Source organism: Mixophyes fleayi, chromosome 4 (assembly GCF_038048845.1).
Source record: "Mixophyes fleayi isolate aMixFle1 chromosome 4, aMixFle1.hap1, whole genome shotgun sequence".
NCBI lineage: Eukaryota > Metazoa > Chordata > Amphibia > Anura > Limnodynastidae > Mixophyes > Mixophyes fleayi.
Genome location: NC_134405.1, coordinates 38,948,882 through 38,975,590, shown reverse-complemented (window position 1 = coordinate 38,975,590; position 26,709 = coordinate 38,948,882). Strand labels below are relative to the sequence as shown.

General features: G+C 41.5%; 1 protein-coding gene across 7 annotated transcripts in view; it reads right to left on the bottom strand.

Annotated features, from left to right (window-relative positions):
• The window catches only part of CACNA1A (calcium voltage-gated channel subunit alpha1 A), a 165,399-nt gene that overhangs the window by 46,087 nt on the left and 92,603 nt on the right, over positions 1 to 26,709 (bottom strand). For 5 of the 7 annotated variants that reach the window (XM_075206614.1, XM_075206610.1, XM_075206615.1 and 2 more), the window contains exons 31-36: positions 18,601 to 18,717; positions 14,468 to 14,533; positions 14,027 to 14,127; positions 8,141 to 8,291; positions 7,028 to 7,155; positions 3,451 to 3,547 (exon numbers count right to left, since the gene is read on the bottom strand). In XM_075206614.1, coding sequence (XP_075062715.1) covers positions 3,451 to 3,547; positions 7,028 to 7,155; positions 8,141 to 8,291; positions 14,027 to 14,127; positions 14,468 to 14,533; positions 18,601 to 18,717 — 660 coding nt within the window. Of the gene's footprint in view, positions 1 to 1,839; positions 1,937 to 3,450; positions 3,548 to 7,027; positions 7,156 to 8,140; positions 8,292 to 14,026; positions 14,128 to 14,467; positions 14,534 to 18,600; positions 18,718 to 26,709 lie in introns of all 7 variants that reach the window. The other 2 variants (XM_075206613.1, XM_075206611.1) reach the window with 1 other exon arrangement.

Below are 26,709 nucleotides of genomic sequence, written 5' to 3'. Positions count from 1 at the left end.
TACCATGTGATTAGTGGCCTACAGATCACTCTGCAATGTAACTAGTGACCTACACACCACCCTGCCATGTAACTAGTGACCTACAGACCATTCTGCCATGTAACTACAGAACTACACATTATCCTACCATGTAACTACAGAACTACACACCATCCTACCATGTAACTAGTGACCTACATACCATCCTGCCATCATCCTACCATCCTGCCATGTAATTACAGAACTGCACACCATCCTACCATGTAACTAGTGACCTACATACCATCCTGCCATGTAACTACAGAACTACACACCATCCTACCATGTAACTAATGACCTTCCTGTCATATAACTAGTGACCAACAGACCACCCTGCTATGTTAACTAGAGACCTACAGACCATGTAACTACAGACCACCCCACAATTTAAATAGAGATCTACAGACCAATCAGCTATGTAACTAGAGACCTACAGACCATGTAACTACAGACCACCCCACAATTTAAATAGAGATCTACAGACCAATCAGCTATGTAACTAGAGACCTACAGACCACCCTGCCATGTAACTACAGAACTACACATCATCCTACCATGTAACTTGTGACTTATACACCATCCTGCCATGTAACTAGAGACCACCCTGCCATTTAACTAGAGATCGTAAGACCATCCTGCTATGTAACTAGTCACCAACAGACCACCCTGTCATTTTACTAGAGATCTACAGGGTATGCTAAATAGAAACTGCAGATGTACAGGACATCCCATAATGTATTGAAAACAAGTATCCAGTCATGTAACTACAGAGCATTATTTCATGTAACTGGATCGGCTAACACATGTGCCAATTTTCTTTGCCATTCTGGCCTATAGGCTAAACCTTCCCAAATCGCCAGGTGTCTGGGACTCCACTGACCATTATAGGTCTCTAAATACAATTTAAATTTGTCCAGATATCATTAAATCTATTGTGAAAATCCTGTCTGTCAGTTACCGCCATTGGTATTGGTGTGTGTGTGTGTGTATCTTTCCAATTTGATCTCGTGTGTTGCCAAATTGAATACAGATCCAGCCATTTGACAATCAGGCAGTAGGGCCAACTGTAAATATGTGTTGCTAGTTTACTAGAGATAACAAATCATCCTACAGGATTATAGGTCATCCTACAATATATATCAGAGTAAAACATGCTATGTGGAACTAGATAACCAACAAGTATTTATCATGTCTTCTATAAAACATACCACCAAGCACAGCACATATGTACAAAACTGCGGTGAAGTCAGCATAGTTTTATAATGTTTAATATAGAATTTTAGTCCCATGTTGATAAATGCTTTTTAAAAGCACACATTTTTATTCTATCAAATATTACAGTCATCAGAAAGACACAACAACTTAAGTCGTAGCCTTTTTTCCAAGTGTAAGGATATCGACACATTTATTCTCTAATTCTTATTTACACATTACCTGTCATTCACAAGCAGACATTATTTATCAAGAAAGTAATTGTTAGCCAAGTTCCTCTCCTTCCATTAGGAATGAGATTAATGTCATTGTCAACCAACATACAGAACATGTCAAAGACACACACGCACACACTGACGGCACAGCTCCACGTCAAAATACCAAAAATAACATCAAAAGACAAAATGCCGTACAGAGGCTTCCAGTTACAAGAGGGTCCTGGCATTAAGGATCTCTTTTTGGGTATTTCTTAACCCTTCTGCTGATAAAAGCACAATAATGCAGAGCAGTAGTGTTAAGTTACCTCTAGCTGGCAGGATACAATATGGGACCCACGAACGGACTAGGAAAGGGGTAAGAGTCATGGTAGGGGAAGTGGAAGGGATCTACCTTATAAGCAACTCGAGCAGGGCATTTCTTCCCCAGACCCAAGGGAGGCGAGATAAGTCTGAGCATCTCATACAAGTCTGTATATTTCATGCGGCCCCTGGGAACAGAGAGAGGAGCCACAGAGCCATGGAAAGGAGGTAGATGTCATGTGGCAGAAAAGGAGTGGGAAATGACAGGAAATGTAAATGTTGTTTGGTGATCAAACGGGTGGCGAGGCAAGGGCAGATATAAAACACATGGCATGGTGGAGGGGGAGAGATAGCAAGAGTGGACCATAGACAGCAGATGGAACAAGTGAAAGAAGCAGAAGAAGGTACGGAGAAGGGAAAATATTAACAAGGAAAAAAGTATCGACCAGGTAAACATATGTGACCAAAAATGGGTGGTAAGGAACCGGAAAGAATCAGAAACAAAGTCAATAAATGAAAAGAAGATAAGAGAAGTACATGCAGTGCAATGGATACATTATTCAGAAATACATTACATTCAAAAAAAAGTTATGGATAACAGGATGCCAGGAAAAATGAATTGGAATAGGAAAGAGGAGGGGAATGAGAAGAGGAATAGATTGAATACAGAAAAGGAGAAAGAGGAAGAAAAAGTGAGAGGAAGATAAATATGAGAGAATATATCCCAGGACATAATGAGGAAAGGGGGGGAGGGGGAGGATTTGGAGGAACATGGAGAGAAAAGGAGTGAAAAGAAATTAGATCAACTTATGTCACTACCTGAGGAGGCGACGCAGATAAATCACCCACACCAGGAACTGTAACCTTACATCCATGTGAACCCAAAACAGTAACACCTAGATCAAACATTACAGGGTTGGGAAGAATTTCTTTAGGTCTCCCCACAGTAGATTATACATGGGCATGTTGGACTATGACGGAGAACCAGGATCAGGAATGACATTGATTAGTTTACAGAAACCAGTATTTGTATAGGACAACATTGGCAGGTGGAGAATTCTCGTTTTACAACCTCTCTCCAGTACAGGTGTTAGGAAAAATTATGCCTTGTCCTGCCAGTATGAATTGGGAAAGGAATTTGGGAATAGGGAGGAAGATGTTTTTAGTGGTGGTGGTAAAAGGGGTGTGTGGGAGCGAGGTTTATGGAATGTGGAAGGAGATCCAGGATGGTTAATGGAGCCCCCCTGAGACTCCTCCGCACCCTCCCCCTTCATCAAGCATTTCTTCCTTTTTAAAAGCAGGCTCCCTCTCCCAAAAATACATTATCTGTGCCCAGACCCACCCCCCCTTCCCCCCCAGAAAACCCAGCAAGCCCATGCTTCTTCCGAAATCTATATACAATTTAGCTGCCATGGGATGAACCATTAGTCCCCTGGCAGCCAAAGAGAGAGGATGCACAATGTGTACACAGCTGAATACAGCTCCGTAGACAAATATATATATGGTATATATATATTAAATTAGGTGGGTGAAAGCAACGCGCATTCCGCTGAAACTCTTGCAGGGGATAACGGGCTAGTTTTGAAGGAGGGGAGAAAAGGAATATTATCCAGGGGTGAGAGAAGGAAGGACGGGTATATGGGGTAAGGGTTGTGGAAGTTCGTTCTGTGTTTTTTATTTTTTTTGAAAGGGTTTTCCAAACCTTGCAGGCCACCCTGTGGGGGCATTTCTTCCCCAAACCCAGCGGTGGGGATATAACCCGTAACAAACTGTACATGTCCTTATAATGAATACGCCCGCTGAAATAAGAACAGAAGGGGAGTTAGTTAAGAGGGTGTGAAGCTTTCAGAGGTGACCCTCCCTTTAATCATATGCTCTTGGATGCAGTGCTGTGATCCTGCATGATATAGAAAACACATGAAGATGTTATGTGATGGTTAAAGTCTCAAACTTGTCTGTTGTCAAGAGTAGTATTATGAGTTACTCAGACATATATGAAAGAATTGTTCTTACTGGCGAAATTGTGGATACATTGCTGAGGTGTCTCATTTCAAAATCATGATATTATTTTCAGGGTACCACACTTTCTATATTATATGTTTATTATAGAATAATCAGAAAGCAATGAAATAAAAGAAAAAAATAAATAAATATAAATATATATATATATATATATATATTACATTTTAAGGTTTGTAAACATGTAGTATCCAATCTAAAGAATATTCTACCCTAGCTGTTCAGCAATGTTCAGTCACTACACTTCACAAGTTTGGCTTATGGCAGTAGAGGTGGAAAGAGAAGATGAGGAGGAGAGGAAGAGATAAGTAAATGGAGAAAACATGATTCTTGGAGAACTGAAAAATGTTGATTAGAGAAAAATAAACCATAAGAGTAAACAATAAATACGTATTCACATTTTAAGCAAAGGGCGTACTGATCTATTCCTCATTAAACACCTTTCAATAAACACTTTTGCAGATGTTTACATTATCCTGCTAAATCCAAAAGTGTTATTTTGAAGCAATTTTACCTTTGGTCCTCTATAATAAGTTTGAGAATTCAACCACAACATACGTACATAAAAACTAGTAAACATAGCTAAACAATTATACTGTGTAGAAATAAGTGTTGGTACAAAAAGTTATATTGGTCCAAAAAATATAAACTACAATGGAATAAAGAAAAGACAAAACACACATATAATAAAAATATACATATGTGAAGAGGATGAACGGGAGAAAAGTATATAAATACACAAAGAAAACAGAACCTGAATTCATGAAATGAAAATAGTGGTTAGTTATTGTTACTGATATGGAAGACGGTGTAAATCTCCAGTGTACGTTGGTTAAACTCTTCCTCTTAAGGCTGGAGATGTCTTGGGAATGGTTCCATTCTGCTGATCCGTGCTCTTGTCAGATCATTATTTCTGACATTAGACTCTGAGTTCCACTTTGTGTCAGTGTTAACTATCATCCCAGCCATTATGTCCAAGATATAGAAACGTTCTTGTGCCCAAAAAAAGTCTATATTGCAGCTTTACTAGAACATTGTTCTTTTGATGTCTTCTGCTGTACAATAACGGCTTCTGATTTATTAGAACAGTTTTGGTCATACAAATGCTCAGAAACATTCAAGAAGATGATTTGTCTGAGTGGTTTTCATCTGGTGGGGAAAACGCTGCTTTGAAACGTCAACTTCAGCTTACTACAGTTCGCATGTTATAGACTCAAGCTTTTTACATTAATTTCAATTGGCCTGGATTTCACCAGATTTTTTTTTGATCTGTTAGGATCTACGCTTATCGTCTATGAATGTTATAAGGTTTTGAAACAGTTAGTGTGTCAGCATAGAGCAGCTCCTGTAGGCTTTACACATATGAATTAACAGCAGATATATACCGGTTTCTACAGACATATAAAAGTCTGCTTCCAGTCTCCAATGCTTGCAGTATCTAGGATTATCACAAAATAGTTTAACAACCAGAAAATACCCAAGTGACATTGGTCAGGCAATCAGGAACTGCTATCAATTGGAGAGTAGCACAAACAATGCAGGCCACCATATAGACTACATCCAGTCAGTCAAAAGTACAAAACAACTGGTATGCAAAGAGGGACGTTATCTGCTTATGCGCAATGGAACATACACAATGAGTAACTAAAGAGTGGGAAAGGGTCATCTGTTGTTATATGAGTAACAAACCCATCTTATCACGTGTTAACGTGTCAACAATTCAAGCTCAGAAATATCATGTTCCAGCTGTATATCTGAGAGTGGGAACTCTATCCCCTGTTATCCTTAGCAGATCCACTTTAAGACTTTAGTGGGTCCTGGGCAATGTTCACTTTATGGGGCCCCACAAATTAAATTGTATCAAGTTTTCTCATGACAGCTGTGCATAACAAAATTATCAGCTTTTCTTTGTTTTCCCATGATATAAATGAGACCACATGTAGGTTTCTTACATTTGTAGCTCTTCCTTAGTGATAGATGATCTCCTCATCTTCCTTCCTTCCAGATTGCGGGATTAGTAGCTCTGGTAGGGCCTTTGCTGCCTAGGCTCTTATTATTATCTATAAGTCTAATGGCTTATAGCAACTGGAATATAAGTGGTTTTGCTACCGTTGAGGTAGTGTTCCATTTGCGTTCTGGATTTCAGAAAGCATCTTGTTCTATGTACATGCATTGTATTGTAGAAGCCTATGTGGAACGCCAAGTGAGCTCCAAAGCCTGATAGCAAACACATGGTGGTACCCTGTCCTCATCAGACACAGGACAAATGACCCTTGTCTCTTAATTAGGTCTGCCTTACATATTAAAGTGACATGTAAGAGCATGCATAATGCATTTGAAAAGTGATCAATGTATAAAATATATGATGTATTTCATAGTTCGATGATCATAGCCTTGGCGTACATAGAACTGCTACGATAAAACTGTGTAGTCACGCTGCATTACATTGCTCCTGAAAGTAAAGATTATTTGCTCATCCAAATCAGTGGCTACAGTCTTGGCACTTTTATAGTAAGATCTCAACAACTAACATAGTTATCTATGCTATCAGCACAACAAAGGAGAGAAACGACTCACCATCTGCTAGAATATATTAACATTATGAAGATATTTGGTTTAGTTTAATCGCTGTACCAGAGTTGTCATCACCACTCCTCTTAAATCATGTTCTAATGAATGGAACCATCTAAATACCCTATTTATGTTTATCATATCTAGTCATCTTGTGTTTAGTATCATCTATGTTATATAATAGCCTCTTCATTCTGGTTGTTGAATGGTAGCTCTTCCTCAGTCTCAAATTCTCAATTTTTTCTCAGAATTACAAACCATGGTTTCTTTTCTCATTAGCTGGCTTCAGGCTCATGCTCTTTTACTACTGATTTCCACTGGCCAATTTCAATATTACTGTTGTTATTCATTCCTCCTGCTTTGTCCTTCTCATCATCTTTTTACATTATTTGATTAATATTTTCTCTTGTTTTATCTCCAGTTTACTGAGCTCTTTCCCTTTGACATGTCAGTGTTATTTATTATTGTTTTGTTGTTTCTGCTTGATGAATCTTGTTCGTATTCAATGTCCATAGGGATATTCTTCATCTGCCCTTGTCTCTTGCTTCTTGTACTGCGAGTAATTTGTGAGTTTTCTTACTTCTTCCCCGTCTATAAGGTGACATGCTGACTAATTCCAGTCTCTTGCCTATATTATATCCCTTCTCTCACAGGTCTAATATTAGGTAGGGTAGATTGAAATGACTTACCAGGCAGCCGGGTCATATTCTGCCCATACTCGCACATATTCATCCAGGTGATGGGGACCCAAAATGGATGAATCACGGGTCAGATACTCAAAGTTATCCATGATGACAGCAACAAAAAGGTTTAACATCTGTAGAAGGAGTAGAGCTATGACATATGTTGTACAAGTATCTACCACAGGTTACCCCTAAAGGTATTTTACATCAAACAGGTGTTTTACATGGACCATAATAAGTAAACTAGTTAAACACATGTTTCTTAACATTTGTAATGTAGACGTTCTATAACTATCACATTGTCAAAAAAGCTATGTGAAACACATCCACCCACATATAAAGCACAAACACAACGCTCCGTGTATTTTTATTGCACACCTAAAAGCACAACAACCAATTGGAAATTAGCTTCTATTTGTCTAGTGAGCGTTAATAAAAGCGAGCGTCTGATTGGTTACTATGATTTAGTGCAGCTGAATTCTAGTAAAGGGCCCTTCTTCTACTTCAATAATCTTCTCTTTTTAAATTGTTCTACACATCACTGTCTTTCTTTCTCTGTGTGAATTACTCTCTCTCACTTTTTCTCTTTGTATGTCTGTCTTTCTCTCTCTCCCTCTCCACCTCCTCTCTGACTCTCTTTCTCTCTGTTTCTCTCTATATATATCTATTTCTCAGTCTTTCTCTCTCTCTGTTTCCATCTATCTCTCTGCCTCCCTCTCCAAAGGGTCTATCTATCAAGCCTTAAACCATGTGAAAAACTGCATTTTCTGCTGTTTCTGCATGGTTTAGGCATATTTAGGTATCCTACCAATTTAACAAAAACCTAACAAAGAAGAATATCAGAGATATCTCCTGCATTATGCTAACTATTACAAAATACCACAGTCCTAATGATTTTCCATGGGGACTGTAGTCTGGGCCATCCAAAGATGGCATTCGCTGTTCTATACTATGGGGAGAGCATCGCAGTAGAGGGATCTTCAGATCACTGTCCGGCAGGCTTCGTGCTCTCCCTTACGTTGTCTAAGGAAACTGACTCTGCACATGTGCGACCTATCTCTGACACAATCATAGATATCCCTCACCCAAGTGTTTCTCCACTCCCTGCTCCTCACTCACCAGGAATGAGCATAGGAAGATGAAAGACACAAAGTAGAAATAAGCAAATTCGCTCCCACAGTCCTTTTCCTTGACCCCGGACAGAACATCACAGGGTTTCCCACCGAGACAGGACAACATGATTTCATGCCAAGCTTCTCCCGTGGCACTTCTGCAGGAGGAAAGATACATGACAGAGTTAAAAGAGCATACTGGATACCCTGGGATATCTGTGTTTTCACTTGCGTCATATGTTTTATATATCATGCTGTCCCAGTGTATAGTGACAGTGACAGTGTATTTTTTCCAAAAAATTTTCAGCTTTTCATTGTTAAAATTCATTACCAGTGACAGTAATATGCCATACAATTCAAGCATGTTGAGGATAACACAGGGGAAACTTTTACTACACACTGCAAAAAATAACACTGTGAGGAATTTGTACATGTATGCTCCCCGATCATCCCTGTGTATATGTAGACATATGTAAGATAGAACTCACATGTTGTCTGCTATTCATGTTTTTGTATTCACCCATAGCCCTAACCAAGTCCTTCCCATATGAGGATTTGGACTTGCTGAAAAGTCTCCTAGCATAAGGATTAAATACTAGTAACCCAAGCACAATGGACCCCACTTATGAAGTGCGCTGGATTCGTACAGCAGAAACTGATTCTGTACAGTCTTTATTACACATGCCATTTTTAGCATTTGAAACTTTGTTTACATTGTGCAATGTGCACCTAAACATCCGCTTCTACGCTGAAGTGCAACTATAAGGTGCAAAATACATCGCCCTCTCCATTAGCTCAGAGCTGGTGCAAAGTTCAAATGTTTTTGTGAAATAAAAATGGTAATCGGTGCCCCTAAAAAATATGGCCTATCCACCCTTTTGGCGCATTTCAATAATATTAATTACTTTTTTTTTACATTTGTTGGTAGAACAGGGAGTACTGGTGCTCCTATTTAGTAAGCAACACCCTTGCTCTGCCAAACTACTCCTATCGGCTAGTGCAATCTTTTTCCCAGCCCAGCCCAGTACAAGGTCCTTGCAAGATATTATGTTAAATGAACAAATGTTGAACCTATCAATGCACTATGAACAAGTAACACCACTGAGGCACAAACCAATTTTCTCCTCTGTTTGTAGGTGATGGGTGTACTTGTAATTGTTATGTATATTACATATATATTTTTCATTTTGCAAAAAAAACCCTATTCCAATGACATGTTATAGGTAGATAGATAATCTTCAAAACATAAAGTTACTATAAAGTGTCTTTCTCTCCTTCCTGAGTGTACAACTAGCACCATTAGAACCAAGTATGTCTCCCGTTTTCCATCATCACGATAGGCTCATTTAACGATGGTTATAGGATCTGATGCTAATCTAGATTGGTGCTGGCCGACCAGAGTTGCGGAGTCTAACAAGCTCAACGGTATTCACCAAGAACCGCCACAAGGCAGGATGGACTTAGCTGCTAAGAGCTGGCCTGCCTCCAGATGTAGCACTAGCGGAGATTAGGCAGTTAGTAGAAGTAGGTAGTGGTAAGGAAATCTCCTAGTCAGACAAGCTGGATCTGGTATACAATCAGTAGGCATGGTACAGAATCAGCAGACGGTCTCAGAGTGAGTGGGGTCTAGGTTCGATACACGATCGGGCAGCAGAGGCAAAATCAGGAGGCGGAGTACAAGGTCAGAATAGCCGGGTCTGGTACACAAGGAGTCAGCAACATCCGGGTCGGTACATGAACGCAGTGCAACCAGTAAAGTCAAACAGGCAGCACTGGTTCACAGGAGTCAGGCAAGGAACCAAATAGCATAAGGAATTCACAAAGAGAATGGAGCCATGACCATACAAGTTGCTCTGACACTAACCAATTGTCAGAATGAAGATTAAATACCTGAGCAAGTTTGAATTCCCCGCCCTGAGTTGTGTGATTGCCAATACTCGGAAGTGCGGCACCGACAGCAGAGAGAGCCGGCGCTGAATTGTGGAGCGGTAAGTCTGTAACCGTACCCCCTGCCGTAAGGGTGGACTCCGGACACTCTTAAAAGGCTTGTTGGGAAATCTCCAATGAAATTGTCTAAGGAGATGAGAAGCGTGAAGATCGGAGGCTCTAGCCCAGGAACCTTCCTCTGGACCATAACACTTTCAGTCCACAAGAAATTGTAAGGACCCCCTGGAGACAGGAGAATACAAGATTTGTTTAACTTCATATTCCAGTTGGTCCGGATCCACAATTGGTGGAGGGGTTTTGGAGAGGTGGAAAATCAATTAGTGACCAAATGTTTCAAAAGATAGATGTGAAAGACATTGGGTATACGCAGAGAAGAAGGAAGTTTCAATCTGAAGACCACAGGGTTAACGACTTCAGAGATCACAAAAGGCCCAAACTTTGAAGCTAGTTTCTTACTAGGAACTTTCAACCGGATGTTTAGGGTGGACAACCATACTTTATCTCTAACTAATCTAGAGCTTGCCCTTCTCTACTTGTTATAAGACTCCTTAGAACAATTAGCCAATCTCTCCAGGTTAGCATTGACTTGATCCCAGATGTAGGAAAAGTTGCAAAAAAGAGAATCTACCGCAGGAACCTCAGAGGAGAAAATTTGTGATAAGGTAGATAGTCTGGGGTGACACCGATACAGCACAAAGAAGGGTGAATTAGAAATAGCCTCATGATAGTGAATATTGTGGACAAATTTAGCCCATGGATGTAGATCCACTCAGTTATCTTAGTTGGCAGATACATACATCCTCAAAAATGTCTCTAATTCTTGGTTCTCTCAGTCAATCCATTGGACTGAGGATGGTATGCAGATGAACAATCAAATTTAATTCCCAACTTGCCAAAAAAATTCTTCCAGAATCTGTATCTAATCTGGGAACCACGATCATATACAATGTGTAAAGGGCAGCCATGGAGGCGAAAAATTTCTTTGATGAACATATCAGCCTAAGAAGAGGATTAAGGGAGATTTTTGAGAGGAATAAAGTGAGCTGCTCTGGAGAAATGATCAGTAACGACCCAGATAACGGTACAAGACCTGGAAGGAGGGAGGTAAGTGATGAAGTCCACAGATATTCGAGACCACGGATAATCAGGAACTGGCAAAGGAATCAAATGACCTTATGGTTTCTTCCGAGAAGTCTTGTGTTGTGCGCAGTCAGGACATGCTAATACAGTTTCCTTAACATCATTGCGTAAGAAAGGCCACCAATATTTCCAAGAAAGTAACTCCCAGGTTTTCCGGGTACCCGCATGACCGGAGAAGAGAGAACGATGAGCCCAACGTAATAGTTTGGTATGAAGTTGAAGGGAAATGAAGATCTTGCCTGGAGGACGTCTTCTATTTGCGAGGCGCGTAACAGCAAAAATATACTTGGGTCCAAGATAGGCTTATTCTCCTTAGGGGGTTCCGAATCAGCTGGATCGAATGAGCAAAAGAGAGCATCTGCCTTCAGATTTTTAGATCCAGAATAGAAGGTGGTGTTAATGTCAAAACGGTAGAAGAACAAGGACAGTCTTGCTTGGCGTGAATATAAACATTGTGCTGATTGAAGATAAAGCAGATTTTTATGGTCGGTATAAATAGTTACTGGAAATTTGGCATCTTCTAGGAGATGTCTCCACTCGGAAAGAGCTAACTCAATGGCAAGAAGTTCCTTGTCGCCTATTCCATAATTCTTCTCAGCAGGTGACAGGCGACGAGAGAAGAACCCGCAAGGATGAAGTTTCTTGGAAGAATCCCGTTGGGACAACACGGCTGCAGTGCCAACAGACTTCGCGTCCACTTCAATGAAGAAGGAGCATTGACAATCAGGTTGTTGAAGAATGGGAGCTGATGAAAAGAGAGACTAAAGTTTTTTTAAAGCTCCAATGGCATCGGGACACCATACCTTGGCATTGGCCGTCTTACGGGTTAATGCTGTCATGGGTGTTACCAGGGAGGAGTATCCTTTTATAAACTGGCGGTAATAGTTGGAAAATCCCAGGAAACATTGAGTGGCCTTGAGGCCAGAGGGTTGAGGCCAGTCGAGAATAGCTTTTACCTTGGCCGGGTCCATCTGGAGTCCAATTCCAGAAATTAGACACAAAATACCAGTAGCTATGTTGGAAACTCTACCGGCTTCGTCAAAAATCTTCTTAAAGGTAGATAGGAAAGTGGCAGAGTTGTGCAGCAAAGGGTCATTCCTCTCCCACAAGGATGAAGCCCAGGCCAAGGTTTGACCAGAAAGAAACAATATTATATAGGCTACCTTAGCCTTTTCGGAAGGGAAGTTCCGTGGTAGGAGTTCAAATTTGTATTGAACATTGATTTAAGAACCCTCTGCAAAGCATGGAACCCCCGTCAAATTTAGGAGGATTGGGAATGCACAATTGGGAGGCTGTTGTAGCAACTGCTGGAGTAGATTCTGGCTTAGATGCTGAAGACCGGGATGCTCATAGGGTATTGTGTAATGTATTAATACGGGCAGATAGACCCTGGAGAAATTTCAGAAGCTGTTCTTTATTAGCCTCTTATTTTTCCACTCTTCCTACAAGGTGTTCAAGTAGATCCCTAGGAGAGGGATTATCCGCAAGATCCATCCATGGTCAGATCAAACTGTAACGCTGGTTACAGGATCTGATGATAATTTAAATTGGCGCTGGCTGACCAGAGGTGCGGAGTCTAACAAGCTCCCCAGTATTCACCAAGAACCACTGCAAGGCAGAATGGACTTAGCTGCAGAGAGTTTGCAGGTCGCAGTCCGCTGTCCTGCCTCCAGATGTAGCACTAGCGGAGATTAGGGAAGTAGTAGAAGTGGGTAGTGAAAAGGAAATCTCGTAGTCAGACAAGCCGGATCTAGTATACAATCAGTAGGCATGGTACAGAATCAGCAGACGGTCTCAGAGTGAGTGGGGTCCAGGTTCGGTACACGATCGGGCAGCAGAGGCAAGGTACAAGGTCAGAATAGCCGGGTCTGGTACACAAGGATCAGCTACTGCTAGTCAGCAAGCTGGGTCGGTACACGAATGCAGGAGAACCAGAATAGTCAAACAGGCAGCACTGGTACACAGGAGTCAGGCAAGGAACAGAGTAGCACAAGAGAATGAAGCCAGGAAGCATACATGTTGCTCTGACACTAACCGAGTGTTACAGTGAAGATTAAATACCTGAGAAAGTTTGAATTCCCCTCCCTGAGTTGTGGTCATGTGACCGTCGATACTCAGAAGTTTTGGCTCAGAGAGCAGGGAGAGCGTGAAGCGGTACTTCTGTAAGTGCTCATCAAGATGCTGGCACACCTAATCAGTATGAAGTAAAGAAGGTGGTGTGCCAACTAGGGGTGTAACCAGACATCTGTGGGCACTATAGCAAAATTGTGAAAAGGCCTCCATGTACCACCTCAGTGTGAATAAAAACTCATATACATGTGGAGCTTTGACAGTGAACACCCCCCAGCAGCTGCACCCCCTGTTACTACACCCACCACACATCTTTATGGTACCAGGGACTGCTGAACTTCACATGGAGGCGTCTTCTGATGAAACATATGAAGTTAAATCAGTAGGTGTAGGTTCTGAAGAGCAAGCACTGTATTTGCTAAGAATATTTAATATTTAAGATATTATGTTATGTAAAAGTGTATTGTGGATGCTTTAAAACATCTTCATTAATATTCATTCACCCAAAGAAGCAAATTCACTTTGTATTTAGTGAGTGTCATAATACAGCTGGCCACACAAACATTGGTATCTGTAATTTGCTCGTTTGAATATCTAAGCAGCAGATGATTGCACACACAGGTGAAAAGAGATCATTTGATGACTGCACTGACAGGCCCCTATGGGATCTGACCACTGAACTGAGCAAAGTTTGTGGACAGCATAATTCTCCAGGTATTAACAGACAGAGTCTCACCGGAAAAGAAGCATGAGGGCTTGGAAAAATGTGCGGAAGTTATTGTGTTCGGTTATAGCCGTGTCCTCATCTTCTTCATCCAGGGCAATGTTGCCAAACACCTGCAATAGGAGGGGTGAGTGTGGTCAACAGGTAGGCAGGGTAATAAGAGATGCAAATATACATGTGACTGGAAATAATACTGCTATACTAGCACATATATGTTTAATGAGAACATACAGTTCTGAACATATACAAACACGTATGTATCTACATCTCTATCTAAATATGTATACAAAATTACATAAATAAGTTGATGAACCAAAAGTAATTATGCACTGGTGCATAGATACACAGACAACATCAAATCTATGATGAGTATCCATACACACATGTACATACATGAATACAACATGATATAACTGCACATATGTATACACACGCACTGATTCTAGAACGCACCTGCATCCCGATGATGGCGTATATAAAGAACAGCATAGCGATTAGGAGGCAGACGTAGGGAAGGGCCTGTGGGGAGAGAGGAGCGAGATAAGAATAGCCGCCTCAGGTGCACAGTGATCTAACAAACATCCATCATCCAGGAGGACTCATGACATAGAGATCCGCTAATCACCTGAAGCTCTACCCACAGTAACAAAGCATCCAGGCAGATTCAACAACACACAGAATATACAGCAGTCAAACAAATGGACACTGCAAACCATCAAGTCACAATAGGGAACATTAACTAACTGGCCTTTAGGTGTAATTAAAGTTTGTGTTTGGTTTGTTGCTAATTTTGCACCTAAATGCAATCTTGCTCTTTTGAGAAGAATACACCAACACTCCCAACAACTTATATGAAAAATATCCATATATCCCAAGTCTAAATTAAACTAAATATCAACACATTTCCAGTGACGGTACATAAAACACACAGATCCATCAAATATCCAAAAGAAATTAAACACTTACATTACCTTTGTGAAGATCCATAATTTGCCAAGTGTCAACAAATATCAAGCACAGGTGTCCAGAAATATCTGGTAATTGCTCCAATGTCCAGGAGTTAAGAGACATGCAACAAACACATCTTTCCATTGCCTAGAATCATTATAGATTAACAATGGCTACAATGTATAAGTTGGATAATATCCAGCTACCATTAAAAAGAACTTGGTACAAGTTAATTGATAATTGGTTGTCTTATGGTTGTCCAACAGGATGTAAAGTGAAATATTATCAAATGCCAAGAGAGGAGTGCTCACAGTCTATAATATAATCCATGGTTTACTTTGGGATCTTTGCCATTCAAGCTACAAAGGATGTGTGATGTGTTACTGGAAGGAGAATCTGGCCAAACAAAGGCGGTTGGGAGCAGCACTTGTTGAATGCCTGCAAAGAATATGTGTGTTGAGGCCAAGACCACAGTGAAAGTCTGCACCTGAAACACAAGCGATGCTTCAATGACTCCTGATCAATTTGAGGTAATAGGGAAATAATGAGAGATTCAGAGTTTGAAGAGTGACCATGAGGACCTGCACAGAGAGCAGTATTGCCTTGGCTGGGCGTTATTATATCTTCATCACTGTGCACCAAGTGAAAGGTAAAGATCTTTATTGGAATTATTTCTGTGCATTGGAAAGTCCTGTCATCTCTTGTCAGGGTAAAAACAAGGACAATGCAGAGGAACGGCAACACTTCAAACTTGTTAGATGGGAGAAAAGGCTTATAGAAGACACAGCATTTGGAGGGGGTGTATCCCCTGGCACAATGTCTGTCACAACAAGTAAGAGATGGAGGCTATCTGCCGTTATTATCGCTAATGTACAGGGAGGCGCAGAGTCTAACGCACCTGGTGTTCGCCAGGTCATGGAACAGCCGAGTGAAACCAGAAACACTATGGAGCAGATAGCAGGAAACAGGTATGCTGGAGTCAGGTGTGAGCCTAATTATCTGCAAGATTAATCTATATAGTGGTGGGAACACCTGATTGGAGCTGGGGGAAGGAACCATCTCCTGGCGGTCAGTGACATCACTGACCGCCGACAGTACTGCAGAGCGTCCGCGCTGCTAAGCAACGGGGACACAGCTACACACAGAAGCGGCCGGGGAACAGAGATAGGTACGTCCTGTTGCTAGGCAATGGGACGCCTGAGGCCAGAAAGAGTCAGGCGGCTGTCCCTGGCAGCAGCGAAACTGACATTTTTATTGTGGAGTGGAGCACAAACTGAGTGATGTCAATGGATTGTCACTCTGAAATTTGTATAAAGGTGACCTGTAGGGAGCAGGGGTTTAACATTGAATTGCCAGGGAGGGTGGGGAGGCCTGGGAATGTTGGTTTATAGGCCACAGCTTTGGTCTTCTGAGCATGCATAGGCTCTTGAGAGCGTGAGTGGGGGCTGGCACGTGCTCAATGAAGCCACAAAGAGCATGGGCCGAAAACTGCTCATGCTTATAAGAACAGAGCAAGGGTTTTTGGGGCAAATGAACCAGCATCGCTGGTATCCTCTCACTACAGGGACACCTATCAGCATTATATGTGGTATTTTCACCAGTGGTGGGGAGTAACCTGGGATAGAGACTCTTTGGCAGTAGTTTGATTCTAGTACTATTCATACCTGGATTCACAGTAACCTGTAGAACAATATTTATATGTTGGCTCTTTTTAAATTTTTGCAGGGGCAGAGGCTGGCTCGGCTGGGGGTCAGGAGGGTGTTTGTCTCTTGGCCGGTCCCATAGTGAGTTACCCAGGGCCGGGTGACTGGGCTTCCTGCATTTTTCTTCTTTAAAATATTCCTAGTAGGCTGCTGAGCTGGATCTCACCCACTAGGCTAAAACTTGCCAGCCAACTCCGATATAGGAGAAAGTACTGGACTTCATAGATATCTATTGTAATAATGCAAATGCATTGTTCCTGTTTTCCTGTGTGTTTTGAAAACGGACGCTTATGGTGTAAAAAACTGGTGTGACTATGGCGTGAGCATTGTAAAGATTATTTGTTTTTCACCATTATTAGATATTGCAAGATCTCTCAGTAACCAATTAGTGGTATATTGCTGTCACCCGTTTCTAAATGACTGCCCAATCAGAGTAAACCTCCACCTTCTGTACCCAATAGTTGGTTCAGTTTTATAGCTTTGTACCTAGTGTACAGATTAGTGTCAGCTAATTTCATGATAATGGGGCTTATCAGAGAAAGATACCTTTATATGAATGTGTACACTACAAAATTATTATTTTTAATCTTCAGGTTTTATATTAAATGCTTTAAGCATTATTACACTATTCTGCTTCCATTCTCTCCTTTTTTCACATGTTATGAACGAGTGATATTAGGAGCATTATATGAAGGAGGGAATTAGAAGAACGAATTGCAGCACCTGCTCAAACTTTATATCTGGACACTACTGACATCCACTTCCAACAATTTGTTATTGGGTGAATGAATTTGCACTATATAAACAAGACTTGTTTGCGAACCATTTTGATTTGTTTGCTATATGGACATTGGTTGGTTACCACATTTTGCTTAATATTTATATTGAGGCTGCATTATCTCTGCTATTGGTAACTCATAAATTGTTTTGATTTACTGTCTAAATACATTAGTTTAAGGACACCATCTGTTTATACATAGACCAATAAGAGCTGAATTATTAGCAAGTGAAATTATAACATACTGATACCAATCCTTATTGTTATATCCCAACCCTATTGCGCCCTCTCACATAAAAATAAAATTTAAAGTTAATTTCATGTGTTTGGATCTGATTTCTACTGATATCCGTATGTATTCTATCATTCTGTACCCCTGGCCTACTATGTGTCGATCACGGCCTGTAATCTCCTCCAGTTTATGGACTGTCATCAGACTATTAGATAGATTGTTATCAAACCTGTTGTATTTAAGTGATTGTCTGTAAGCTGTGACATTCTGTTACAATACATGTGACTTACACTGTCAAAACCTACTCCATCTGTAGTCACACATGTTTAATAACTAGCACATATCCGAAGTTCAGAATAATACAGTGCACGTCCAATGCCCAAACAGTCTCAGCATAGACCCCAAATACTAAAAGACAGAAAATATTTTAAATAATAGAGAAATAATAGAGCAATTACCCTGAACAAATCATTTATGAAAATATCCATTTACGAACTAACCCAAAGATACAACATATGGATTAATCATCCAATGAAATCCAGAAAACACCAAGTTTCAAAATTCCTGGATAAACAGCACATAACTGAACAGTGGATTAATGCATCAAGAGACATAGCAAACGCCTGACATGCAGCAATAAAGCAAATAGTGAACATCGAGGGAGACCCAGAAAACTCTCAAATCAAATACAGAGATTACCAATTTATATTAGACAGTACAAAGATCCACTGACACCCAGAGAACACCCATAAATTAAACCCATACAACAAACACCCAAAACTCAACAGATCTATCCGAAACTTATTCTCCTATTTACTGTGTAGATGGAAACCAGTGTCATTATCTTCTAATGAGACTTAAAGACTCTTTAAAACTTGTCCGATACAGAAGGCACCACAGAAGCTATGTACATATATACACTGACCTTAAAGGACTGGACGAAGGTCCACAGTAGTATGCGGATAGTGTAGCCCTGCCGCAGGAGTTTAATAAGACGAGCGGCTCGGAACAGACGCAGGAAACTCAGGTTGATAAAGTTGTCCTATAAGCAAAAATGGGAAGGAAAAAAAGGACTACGGTGAAGATAGGAATACACATTTCAATTACCTCCTTCACACCGAAATAAATAAATAAAATTATTATTGGAAAAGAATGTGTTTTTAAAACATAGCAGCAAACTATGATAATGTTCCCTTATTCTCCCCATGCCCCACGTTCTCCCTGAAACAACATGTAAAATACAAATTAGGGTTGGAGATAGGTCGGTCAAAAGAGTGGAAACTCTTACCTCGATAATCAATTAATTACAAATATTAATTTATGTTCTTATTTACAATAATTTTATTTATTTTTTTCCTATTTGAGTTTTGCTTCCTAAACCGGCGAAGTTCATTTTGACACACGAGGCCCTTTTTATAAGCCAGGGGAAAGGTGCATCGTGAGAAGACACAGTAGTGCCCTCTGGCCTCCTTCATCCTGACTAATATTTGAATTGAGAATTGTGTTTTCCATTTGAGAAACAAGAATCAAACCAAATGCACTGTATTTGGAAACAAGCAGCCAGTTTAAGTTAGGAGTGTATGGCACATGCAGAGCTTAGGATCCACCACTCCTCACACCAAATCTGTGCATTAAGGTGGCTGGTAGAGTGGGGAGAGGCTGCACATCATTTTTACCAGCCTCCTACACTCGGACATGGAACGGATCCCCGGAACAAAATATATTCTACAATTATTAACTGGGCTCCAAAGCACATTCTCCCTGGCAAAGGACACTATTACGAGAACCTATTAGCATCCCCAAGCGTTCTTCTCTCTCGTTTTACATTTCTACCAACATGGCAAGGGATCCGTTGTATGTGAGTCCCAAAAAAAAAGCAGGTGCTTCTGGGGTTAAAGGATACATGATTGGCCAATGAATCACTGGTTTGTCTTTGGAGCTACATGTACTAAACCAGGAAAGATAAAAGATGCCAATTTCAAAGAGCTGTTCAAATTTAGGTCAGATCACAGCAACATCAGTGGATAAATACCCCCTCATGGAATAATGTAATGTAACATGTACCATACGCTTGAACATGGTTAAAGCAGCTATTTTGTGGGCTAAACCAATATTCAGACCATCAATTCACTAAGAGCTAGTGGCATCAGCCTCATGCTTCAGTGATGTCACTGGATCCTAATAAATTGATAGGCTGCATTCTCATGAATATTTCCCAGCCCCCAAAATGGCTGCCTCCTTGCGTAGCTGAGAGGTTACACTGTATTACTGTAATCTGTGAAGAGGACGTGGTCTGTGGAATAACACATTTTAGCCTTCCTGGCCCAGATTACATGTTTTACATTAGACATGTCACCATATTTAAGAAGGTTATCTCCGATGCTGGTATCACGTTGATAGAGACATGTAAACAAGACAAACTAAAGCCATAACAATAGTGCACTGCATATGGTATTTAAGGACACCTATAGCAAGAGTTACTAGATAATGATTCATTTCGGGATCCAGTTTGAGAACTTTCAAGGACATTGTGGCCACTTTTTGAGTTACCCCAGAAGCTGCCTGCTATTTGGTTGGGACAGTGCAGCATGCATAGCAAGAGGCAAAACCAAAATCCTTAGAAGGGTGGAGGGATCATAGGCATGCGATCTATTCAAACTATAAAGGGTTCCAGGTGGGAGAGGGTGAAGAAAGGAAGTTAAGGAAAGTCTGGAGTGTATTGGCACAGTAAATTAAAATGGTGATAGCAGGAGAGAGAACGTGATTAGTGCATTGGAATACGGTGCATTATTGAGGAATGAATATGCGGAGTGCGATCAATGGAGGTTTTACTGAAGATTTTGGAGAGAATGTCTGGGAATGTACAAAACTTTGAGAGGCTCATTATACAGAACCAATAAAATTATAACTACTGTATGCTATCTAGGGACATCTAAATGGTTGAATGACAGGTATAATGAAGATCTCAGGAGCTGTAGCTGGATGTTAGTTACAGCAGATATAGATGTGGAAACAGTGACTCGTTATGTGTTGAAAGTAGGTATAGTAAAATAAATGGGGGATACATTTCTGGTACCAGGATAAAGGAAACACGCAAAAGTTTAAGAAAACAAGATTTAGATAGACATGTCAGGAGTGAGGGATGGGGCGAATTTGAGTGCACAACCTCTGACATGCAGCAGGTAATGTTTATGCATTAGGTCATAAATTACAAACCAACCGGGTTCTGCGATGCAGTTGTAGATGGAGGAGATTGCGGCAGGATTTTGTGCGTGGGATTGGGGTGAGGGTTATTAGGTATGGGGGGAGGTGGGGTGTAGTTGGCATGAAGACACAGACCAGTTTCATGGATGGACACATGAGATTCATAGTGCATTTTGATTGGATGAGTTATTTTTTGCCGGGGCCAAAATATCAGAGGGATAGAGAGAGACATGAAAAAGACAAGACAGAGATACACTGATCATTATAGGAGAGAGGGAGCCCCACTGAGCACTGCACCACCCACTCAGAGCACTGTACCAGTCGCACCGAGTGCTGCAGAGCACTGCACCATCTAAAGAGAGCACACACAGCTATACTCCACTTACACATATTACAGAAGAGCATCACACTGCACACACAGCACAGCATTATTCACACAGATTCTGGCAGAGCACTGCATTACTCAGAGATTCCAGTGAGACTTCACATAATTACTATACATTCCAGGATTAAGCATTGCATGATTAGCACATTACCACATTACTCACACATATTCCAGCATAGCCCTGCATTGCACACACAGTTTCCAGCATAGCCCTGCATTACTCACACATATTCCAGCATAGCCCTGCATCACTCACACATATTCCAGCATAGCCCTGCATTACTCACACATATTCCAGCATAGCCCTGCATTACTCACACATATTCCAGCATAGCCCTGCATTACTCACACATATTCCAGCATAGCCCTGCATCACTCACACATATTCCAGCATAGTCCTGCATCACTCACACAGATTCCAGCATAGTCCTGCATCACTCACACATATTCCAGCATAGCCCTGCATTACTCACACATATTCCAGCATAGTCCTGCATCACTCACACATATTCCAGCATAGCCCTGCATTGCACACACAGTTTCCAGCATAGCCCTGCATTACTCACACATATTCCAGCATAGTCCTGCATCACTCACACAGATTCAGCATAGCCCTGCATCACTCACACAGATTCAGCATAGCCCTGCATCACTCACACAGATTCCAGCATAGCCCTGCATTACTCACACAGATTCAGCATAGCCCTGCATTACTCACACAGATTCAGCATAGCCCTGCATTACTCACACAGATTCCAGCATAGCCCTGCATCACTCACACAGATTCAGCATAGCCCTGCATTACTCACACAGATTCCAGCATAGCCCTGCATTACTCACACAGATTCAGCATAGCCCTGCATTACTCACACAGATTCCAGCATAGCCCTGCATCACTCACACAGATTCCAGCATAGTCCTGCATTACTCACACATATTCCAGCATAGTCCTGCATCACTCACACAGATTCCAGCATAGCCCTGCATCACTCACACATATTCCAGCATAGTCCTGCATCACTCACACATATTCCAGCATAGTCCTGCATCACTCACACATATTCCAGCATAGTCCTGCATCACTCACACATATTCCAGCATAGTCCTGCATCACTCACACAGATTCCAGCATAGCCCTGCATCACTCACACAGATTCCAGCATAGCCCTGCATCACACACAGATTCCAGCATAGCCCTGCATCACACACAGATTCCAGCATAGCCCTGCATTACTCACACAGATTCCAGCATAGCCCTGCATCACTCACACAGATTCCAGCATAGCCCTGCATCACACACAGATTCCAGCATAGCCCTGCATCACACACAGTTTCCAGCATAGCCCTGCATCACTCATCCAGATTACAGCATAGCCCTGCATCACTCATCCAGATTACAGCATAGCCCTGCATCACTCACACAGATTACAGCATAGCCCTGCATCACTCATCCAGATTCCAGCATAGCCCTGCATCACTCACACAGATTCCAGCATAGCCCTGCATTACTCACACAGATTCCAGCATAGCCCTGCATTACTCACACAGATTCCAGCATAGCCCTGCATCACTCATCCAGATTCCAGCATAGCCCTGCATTACTCACACAGATTCCAGCATAGCCCTGCATCACTCATCCAGATTACAGCATAGCCCTGCATCACTCACACAGATTCCAGCATAGCCCTGCATCACTCATCCAGATTACAGCATAGCCCTGCATCACTCACACAGATTACAGCATAGCCCTGCATCACTCATCCAGATTCCAGCATAGCCCTGCATTACTCACACAGATTCCAGCATAGCCCTGCATTACTCACACAGATTCCAGCATAGCCCTGCATCACTCATCCAGATTCCAGCATAGCCCTGCATTACTCACACAGATTCCAGCATAGCCCTGCATCACTCATCCAGATTCCAGCATAGCCCTGCATCACTCACACAGATTCCAGCATAGCCCTGCATTACTCACACAGATTCCAGCATAGCCCTGCATCACTCACACAGATTCCAGCATAGCCCTGCATTACTCACACAGATTACAGCATAGCCCTGCATCAGACACACATATTCAAGCAAAGCCCTATATTACTTGCACAGATTCCAACATATTCCTGAACTACTCACACAGATTCAGCATATCCCTGCATCACACACAGATTCCAGCATAGCACTGCATTATTCACTCAAATTTATACAGAAGCCAGCAGAACACCGGATTATTTACACAGATTCCAGAAGAACACTGGATTATTTACACAGAATACAGCAGAGCACTGGTTTATTTACACAGAATCCAGCAGAGCACTGGATTATTTACACAGAATCCAGCAGATCACATTATTATTTGCACAAAATCCAGCAGAGCACTGGATTATTTACACAGAATCCAGCAGAGCACTGGATTATTTACACAGAATCCAGCAGAGCACTGGATTATTTACACAGAATCCAGCAGAGCACTGGATTATTTACACAGAATCCAGCAGAGCACTGGATTATTTACACAGAATCCATCAGAGCACTGGATTATTTATACAGAATCCAGCAGAGCACTGGATTATTTACACAGAATCCAGCAGTTCACATTATTATTTGCACAAAATCCAGCAGAGCACCGGATTATTTACACAGAATCCAGCAGAGCACTGGATTATTTACACAGAATCCAGCAGAGCACTGGATTATTTACACAGAATCCAGCAGAGCACTGGATTATTTACACAGAATCCAGCAGAGCACTGGATTATTTACACAGAATCCATCAGAGCACTGGATTATTTATACAGAATCCAGTAGAGCACTGGATTATTTACACAGAATCCAGCAGAGCACTGGATTATTTATACAGAATCCAGCAGAGCACTGGATTATTTACACAGAATCCAGCAGAGCACTGGATTATTTATACAGATTCCAGAACACTGTAATGAGAGAACCTTTTCTCAGACTCCTGTGCAGGCTCAAATGTGTCTCTTCTGTCAATAGTCTACTCCAATAGACATCTGGTATGCCTGAGTACTGCCTGTGCCCCAAACTCAGTTTTGTGTCTTGTGATTTGGTACGTCACTGCATGTACTGCTTTGACTTGGTCTTTTGTACTAGTGGCAACATCCCTAATTATGTCTGTCTGGACCAAAAGAAGACATCTGTAAGTTTCGCACATGAAACCTGTTGGCATGTCAATGTAGGCTTGGTACCAGGTGTTCCTAGAAAGGACCTGTATGATGTTGCATAGAGCAATATATCAATCACACGGGGTGATTTAGAGTTGGACACAAGTGCATTTGCTCCTCCCGTAAAATTAGTCACACTGTGCATGCATGCAACTTGCGCTAGTATTTTGAGCTGCACAGATCTAACACTTGCAGCCCCTTGCATTTGGAGAGTCCAATCAGAGTCATCCACTTACAAGTGGAGTACAATAAGAGTGTGCAGACACAAGTAAAACAAGCGCCTTTGAGATGCGTCTTATTTAGGGTTACATTTACCTTCAAGAAATGTTCCTTATCAAGTATCAATTCTGTGCTTACACAGGACTGATGTAGTTGATGATGGTTATTTCCACATATATGCTTAGGACACACTAGATTTAAGGTTGCACATGGCTTCAGATAAGTGCAACGCAAGATACAGTTGTGGAGACGTGCAGAAGCATATTGCAAACTGTCAACTTTTACTTTCAACTCTAAATTTCCCCCAGGCTCCAGCAGAGCACTCATTCTTCAGATTCCAGCAGACAGCTGCATTTTTCACACAGATTCTTGCAGAACACTGCATTATTCACAAAAATTCCAGCAGAGCACTGCATTACTCACATAGATTCCAGAAGAGCACTGCATTATTCACACTGATTCCAGCAGAGCACTGCAATGATGACACAGATTACAGCAGAGCACTGCAATTCCCACACATATAGCAATTCACTGCATTTGCTGCACAGATTCCAGGAGATTTCTGCATTGACTACTGTACATAGATTTGAACAGGAGACTGCATTATTTACAAATATTCCAGCAGAGCACTGACTACAAAGATTCCAACAGAAATCAAAGAATTGAGGCAAATAACACTACCATATCCATATATCCATATATTAACACTCATACCATCCACCAAACAGAGCATCATGGTATTCAGACCTTACACTGGTTGTGCAATACATTATACTGCCAATACTCAGCATCCACACACCAAACTTTGTCACCTTTAACAACTTCCTCCCCCCCTTCCACTCCGCTCCTTGCTCTCTGCTCTGTGCTGCCCACTTCACCTTTAAAATTGAGTTCATATGTAATGACAACTCCTCCCATCAGTCTGTTCACACTCCACCTTCTCCTCCCTCCCTGTCGACCTTGTCCCCCATCCCACCCTCCATTGTGGACCCTATATCTACTCCCTGCTTCTCACTGTCAACCGCACTCGCTTACCCACCCACCTTCTCTTCATTCAATCTGGTATCTGCAGATAAAGTCTGCACCTCTCTATCTTTCTCACCACCTCCACCTGACCACTTGACCCCATCCCCTCTCACCTCCACTGCTTCAAGCGTAACCTTAAGACTCATTTCTTTATTCAGGTCTATCAGCTCTCTTCCTGGCTCCTTTACCTGAGCTATCACCTCCAATCCCCCACTTGGCACCACCCTATTTGTGTCTCCCCCTTCCCTTTAGGATGTAAGCTCTCACGAGCAGGGTCCTCATTCCTTGTGTGCTCCTTCTATTGCTCCATCACCCTCTGTACCTGTAGGTCTGCTTATCTAGCACTGTCTTATTGAGCCAGACCTACATCATGTTGGACATTACCGCCATTCCCACTCACTGTCCTGTAAATAATCTTATCTGCATTACCAAGTTATCTGTGTGAAATCTGTTTAATCAGTATGTTTGGTCTTTGTATTCTTTAGTCTTTCATGTATTATGTATCATGTTTTATGTATTATGTAATGCATTATGGATTACTGCTGTTTGCTTATTGTACACTACTGTAAACGTCTTGTAGTGCCATATCAATAAAAGATAATAATAATAACCTATATTGTTTGGAAAAATTTTGTTTTACCTGTACCACACTATGGGTGTTATTTCTGCCGCTAAAAATCCAGTGTCAGGGTAATTATTCTCTTGTTGTGACTTTACGCCATTGCTTATATGCTGTCACATGGGGTTTTATATCACCATGTATGGATTTGGTAGACACGATGACATCTTTATGGGCAACAATTTAGCATCAATTATGTCATGTACCTAGATGGCAAAATTAGGGCTTACATGTGCAAGATATTAAAATTAACTACAAGAGGCGGTGACAGGCTAAGCTGAAATTTTTTTTGTGGCATCGCCAAGGTTATAGTACTATGTAAAAGAACCATTTGATAAGATCTCCCCAAAGGTTTCATTATCAACTGCTTTCACTGGGGTCCCATAGTAAGGCTTACAG